General features: G+C 34.7%; 1 protein-coding gene across 1 annotated transcript; it reads left to right on the forward strand.

Annotated features, from left to right (window-relative positions):
• Window positions 1-523: 523 nt before the first annotated feature.
• On the forward strand, window positions 524-4,479 carry Phum_PHUM025760 (uncharacterized protein; the record flags this gene model as incomplete). The annotated part of the gene is made up of 2 exons (XM_002422924.1): window positions 524-4,112; window positions 4,406-4,479. 2 exons carry the CDS (start codon window positions 524-526, stop codon window positions 4,477-4,479), a joined length of 3,663 nt encoding a protein of 1,220 aa, XP_002422969.1.
• Between the last annotated feature and the right edge of the window lie 1,866 nt (window positions 4,480-6,345).

The following is a 6,345-nucleotide window of genomic DNA, read 5'->3' on the forward strand; positions in this document are numbered from 1 at the left end:
TATTATTATTATTATTTGATGAGAAAGATTTTGAATTTGTAATTATTTCTTTGGGGATTTCCTATGTTTTTATTACTTTCCGGTGTGTAAAGATGAAAAAGGGAAAAAAAGGGAAAAAAAAGGAAAAAAAAAAAAAAGATGTTTATGAAACGGTTGTTGGAAAGTTTGTTATGAAAGATTTCTGCCTCCTTGTCTGTGTTGTTTTCCTTTTATTATTATTATTATTATTATTATTTTCACGGTTGTATATTAATATAAAATAAATTTATGCGCATATTTTAATTTATATATATATTTTGATGTAATTTTTAAAATTAAATTTTGAAAAAAAAAGATTGGCTGTTGTTAATTTTTTGCTGTTTTTTTTGTTTTCATTACAGATTTCGAAAAGTTCGATACGATTCGATTCGATTTGTTTTGATTGGGAAAAAAGTTGCTTCTACAGGATTCTGTAGAAGTTAATATCACATTCGTCAATACGGCTTCCGTAAATTATTCTGCTTCGGATAAACAAAAAAATCGCATGATTCAAAATAAGGGGAGATATTCACCGATATTTAGATCATATGAAGAAGAATTAGAGCACAGGTTGGAACATAATCCTAGTCCTACGGAATCGGAGCTTTTGCAAGATTTGGAACATGATTTTGACGATGATGATGAATTGATCGACAAGTACAATAAAGAAAGGATTTGCTTTTTAGAAAGGAGTGCTAGTTTTAATTCGGATAGAAACGGACAACAGGGAGCTTTCGTAAGGTATCCGAACAAACCTAAACGGAGTAGTAGTTTTTGTGCGGGTACTAATAGGAGCATCGGTGAAAAAAATTTATCTCGTTTTAAAAAGGGTGATTTTAATAATTTCGTTAATGAAAAAAAATTGAACGGCGAAGAATGTGTTAAAAAATCTAAAAAGTTGATGAGATGCAGGAGTTTCGAGGGTCAAATCGATACGACGAGTGAAAGTGAGGATTATTTGGATGTAAAAGCGAGGAAAAAATTTAGCGATTTCAAAAAGAGAGAAAAGCGTAAAGTTAAAAGTAAAGACAAAAAAGTACCGGAAAAGGTGAAATTAAATTCCGGAGAAAAGGCAAAGGAAACTCCGTCTCCCCGTAAAACGTTTAATTCGGTACAGACGAAGGAAAGCAAAGACAGCGAACCGATCAAAAATTTCGAGAAAAAATTAAAGGTTCAAACGATTCCGAAACCGAGTACGAGAACAAAACTTTCATCACCGACGACACGTAAAATAATTCCTGTAAAATCTGAAGAACCTCTTCCAAGCGTTCAAACGACGTCGTTGTACGTCGTGCCGAATATAAGTGAACACAACAGAAAAGAAACGGAAACGAAACTCGATCGTTTTAAAACTACCATCACGCTTCCGGTTTTGGAAAGCGAAGAAGAAAAAACTGAAAGTTTATCGGAAGGAAAACAACTTGTTGAAAATAATAATAATAATAATAATAAAGAAAGTGATGTTAAACAAACGATCAACGACAAAGAAGTGTTGAACGATAATAAAGTGGAGACTTCGAATGAAAGCGTTAAAAAAGAATTGAAAGAAAAAGAAGAAGAAGAAAAGGAAGAAGAAAATAAATTAAACGGTGAAAAAGTTTACGAGAATAAAGTGAACGTTTTTCATAGGAAAAATAACAACACGCAAAACGCGAAAAAGGGTGCACTTCAAAAACTATACGAAGAAGGTTTGAAGAAAATTCAAGAAAGGCACAGTTCGGAGTCTGGAACGGAGGATAAAGTTTGTAACGATTTAGAACCAGACAATCCTTTCAAGAACGATCAAGACGTGCTAGCATTAACAAATTACGTCGTAAAAAGACCGCAAACGTTAAAAATTAAAGTTGGATTCGAATCTCCAGCCATCGGACAAGATTTAGACACTCCTCCTAATTTGGCTAATACTTCTGAGAAAACGCTACCCTACTATCTCAAAAGTCAAGAATCGAAAGTTTTGCGTCCGAGCAAGGGGTTGGAAAGGGAAAATCCATTTTTGTCAGAGTTTCAAAAAACATGTTCGATCGGTCGGTGTGAAAATAACATCGAATACGAAAAATACGTGGAATTTGGGAAAAATTTAGTTAAGCCGTCGACGATAGATAAAAACACGGAGAAAATATTGCAAGAAGCGGAAGTCGAAAGGAGAATAATCGAGGGACAGTTGGAAAAACTCGATAGCAATCAAGAAGATTTGGAAAAACCTCCGACGAAAAAATCTTTAAAAAAATTAGATTTATCGAGAAAAGTTAAAATTCCCAAACCTGATTATTCGAACGAGATTAGAGAAGAAGTTGAGCCCATAACTCCAGATACGGATCAAAGCGAAATAGAAGAGATTTTGGAAACTTTTTCAAAGGAATTGAAGAACGCTGATGTCAATGAAATACTAAGTGGAGACGAGTCTCGTCAAAAACGTTCGACGCCTTCTCTGAGGGAAACAGCTTTCTTATCTAGTCCTCCGGTGAAATGTGATCAAATGTCACAAAATAAAAAAGAATTTTTGTCATTGAAACCATCCTCTTTGCCCGCTCCGGTGGCCAAAACTCGCGATCAAGTAATTAGAACGTCTATGTTACGTAAAGAAGCTCGTCCGAATTCGCTTCCGTTGAGAAGTAGCAACGGTTTACCCAATACTTCGTTGACTTTGGAGAATTACGTGGAAAGAAGAAAAATGAATTATCCACCTTCTGGAAGAGTTTCCGCACCTCTGTTTAAAGAATATCAAAGTCCGAGTTACATGAGCGGAAGGAGTTCTGTACCCGTTGATCACGAAAGAAATTTAATTTTCGAAGGTAGAGGTAGATCACTTTCGAGAAATCGAACGAGATCCGATATTGAAAATATTTACAATGGTAATTTTCAAAGGAATCAAATAAGAACTCGAAGTTTGACGAGGGAAGCTTACAAGGGAGCTTGTTATCCAGAACCGAAAAACGTAGTCGTTCAAAGGCAAATAAATGAGTCTAACATTCCGAAACCTGTCAATCGTCGAATTCTTCCCCCTGGATCGATACAAATGCAGCAGCGAAATTGTCAGTCTCCTTCTTTGAAAAATCAAGACGTCATCGATTCGAGCAAATATTCTGCGAGCGAAATCGAAGCCGTGTTTTGGGAACGATTACGACAGAAAAAAATCAAAGAATCTCTGAGGGAACAAGAGCTCTTGCAGAAAACGGACAACAACAATACCGGGAATTTCGTTCGTAACTCATCGGAACGAAATACAATCGGTCCTATATATCAAAGAGATCAAAATGTGAAAGACCGAAGAGAACAAAATGGAGGAATGATTATTCAAAATCAATTGAAGGGTAGTCAAGATTCCGTTAAGAAATCATCGGAAAACTTTACCGATTCACAAAATGATTTAGGAGGAGGAGGAGGGAAAAGAAAAAAAGACGGAGAAAAAGGATTCAGCATATCTAAAATTCCATTTTTTAGAAGGAGAAGCAAATCGGGATTGAAAGAAGATTCGTACAAGAGAGCAAGCGAAGATTATGAGGACTATCAGGGTAACCACGTGTCCAATTCTTCTTTGAGTGATCAAGATGCTTTTAATTCGATTAAAAAATCCAGTTACGATCAAACGGATAACGCCAATTGGAACACGCAAAAAGATGGACAAGGCAGAATGGTGAGACCCCTAGAAAAGCAACAAAGTTTTGATTTTTCCGACGTGTCGTCATCGAACAGTCCTAGACATGCGACGGCCACGAGACCTTTGCCACCCCTTCCGAAAGATTTCGATGGTGGTTACGGTATCATACTTCGAAATAAAGAAAATTCGAACGTTTTGCTTAACGGAAAACCACCATCGGACTACGGTCGAGTCGTTGGTGTTGTCGACGTTCACAGAGCGTCTCCGTACCTCGATTATCAAAACAAACCCATGTCGCCGTCGAGAAACATGGGAATAATTCACGAAAACGAACTTTACGGCAATGCGAAACCACCCAGAGGATCCGACACGAATTTTTTTACTACTACGAAATACGTTTTGAAGTCTCAAACACTTTCCGACACGGAAAGTGGTAGCGAGGCTGGAGAAATTCAAAAAATCCTTCACGGAGTCGACATAAGACCATATTCCGGTGGTAAGTACCATCATTTTCTTTTTTTTTTTTTTTAAAATCAATCGATGCAACATGGCGGTAATTAACAAAGCTATCGTTACAAAAAAGAAATTTTCTAAATAATGCAGACAGTTTGGAACCATTGTCGGTAATTCATTATAAAAAGCAGAAGAAAAAAGAAAATTTTTTTTTTCGAGTCCGCGACATTCGTTCGTATATATTCGCGCTCAATGGAAAATCATCTTCCAGAAATGGAAAAGAAAGAAAGAAAGAAAGAAAGATAGAAAGCGAGATAGAGAGAGAGAAAGAGATAGAAATAGAGGGCATGTCTCTATTGATTTTATGCTCGAAAATGTTGCTTGTTGGGTATCGTTCACCCTACGCTTAGCTTAAGCCCACGCGAGTTTAATTTACAAAAAAAAAAAAAAAAACGAAAAAAAAAAAAAAGGAAAAAAAATTCACTTTCCCGGAGTTTGTGCTTTGATTCATTTCAGCAGACTCCATCTCTGGAACGAAATTTTGTCCCGACGGCTATGACGTCATCACTAAGTATTCGGCATTTTTTTATTATTATTAAAAAATTAATAGTCGAAAAAAATAAAATATTCTAGAATGTTGTTAGCGTTATGGTTATATAAGTTTTTTTTTTTTTTTTTACACGGGGGTGCATATCACTGTAAAAACGGGTAGTGGTGGTGGCGGTAGTGGAGGTGGTGGCAATGGTTTGTTTTAAATGATTTCGCGTAAATACGAGTCGGTGCTGCGAACGGCGTAAAATGCGATGCGTACCGTGTGTTTTTTTTTTTATTTTTACGAACGTTTACAGACAACGCCGCGAAAATTTCATAACGTGCATCATGAATGATTCTTCTGCAGTGTTTTGATTTATTTTCCGGGTTGTTTTCTTTTTTTTTTTGTCATAATGATCCTTCGGTCGGTCGAGTTTGTGTCGAAATGAATTTCTGATTTTTTTTTTTTTCGTATTTGAAAATGTTTTCGTGAACGGAAACGACTAAAAACAAAAAAAAAAAAAAAAACAAAAATGTTTTCATTAAGGGATATTATTAAACGTCATTCGTCGTCGAATCCTTTAAATAAAAATCGTATATAATAATTAAATGTGGGTAGACAGACATGTTGGGCATACGATGGAAAAACAAGGATAAGAATCAGACGACGACGACGTCGTCGTCGTCCAATTCTTCCGCCCCGAAATTATCAAGCGGAAAGAAAAAAAGGAAATTTGGTAGAGAAGGTGAATCAAATTTTTCCTTTTCCATTATTTATTTATTTATTTATTTATCAATCTATCTATTAAAATTTTCCATACGTTTGATAATTGTACGTGAAGAAACGCGGTTAAAATTTAAGGCGTGAGCTTGTTTTTTTTTTTTTTTTTTTTCCCCTTCATTGTTTAGAACAATAGAGAGAGACAGAGCGAGAGAGAGAGAGAAAGAAAATTTTCACATGCCACCAATTTTATTTATTTATTTACAAATATTATCATCATATTAAAATTATCTGGAATTGATTATGGAAAAACAAAAAATAATAATAATAATGATAATAGTCAAGTTCGCATGGAAATAGTAAATAAAAAGGGAAATTTTTTAAATGGAGTTTTCCTAAGTGTTAAATATTTTTCCCGGCAGATGCCTCTGATTTGTCTTTAAATCGTATATATATATATATACATATAGCGAACGCCTTTTTCTATGGGTCAAATTAGAAAAATTTTGTAGGATTTCCGCGGTGAGGAAGTATCATCATTATCTTACCGCTAACTTAAATTACTCACGTGATTAATGTTTCAATAATAATGATAATAATAATAATACTGATGATGATGATGAAGATTTTCACATGCGACGAAAACAGTTTGTTTTTTTTTTTTTGGCTCGTAATTATAAAAAAAAAATTTTTTTAAATGTGATTTAACCGTTTGAAAATTTTTTTTTTGACCATACCGGTTCTTTTGTTTGTTTGTTTGTTGTTTGTTTGTTTTTTATGAAAGGCATCGCATAACGTATGACGCGTGATTTGACGCTCCTGCCGTTTTTTTTTTTTTTTTTTCCGATTCGGTTTGGAGGAAATTTTGATAACAAGCAAATTTTCCCCGATTCGGTTTTTTTTTTTTTTTTTTCGAAACAATCGAAAGTCGATTGTTTTAAATTGAACGTCACGTTCACGTTCACGTTATTGAAATTTTTTTATTTTTTGTCAAGAACGCTAAACTGAAAAATGTCAGTGCAAA

Source organism: Pediculus humanus, genomic scaffold, assembly GCF_000006295.1.
Source record: "Pediculus humanus corporis 1103172107382 genomic scaffold, whole genome shotgun sequence".
NCBI lineage: Eukaryota > Metazoa > Arthropoda > Insecta > Psocodea > Pediculidae > Pediculus > Pediculus humanus.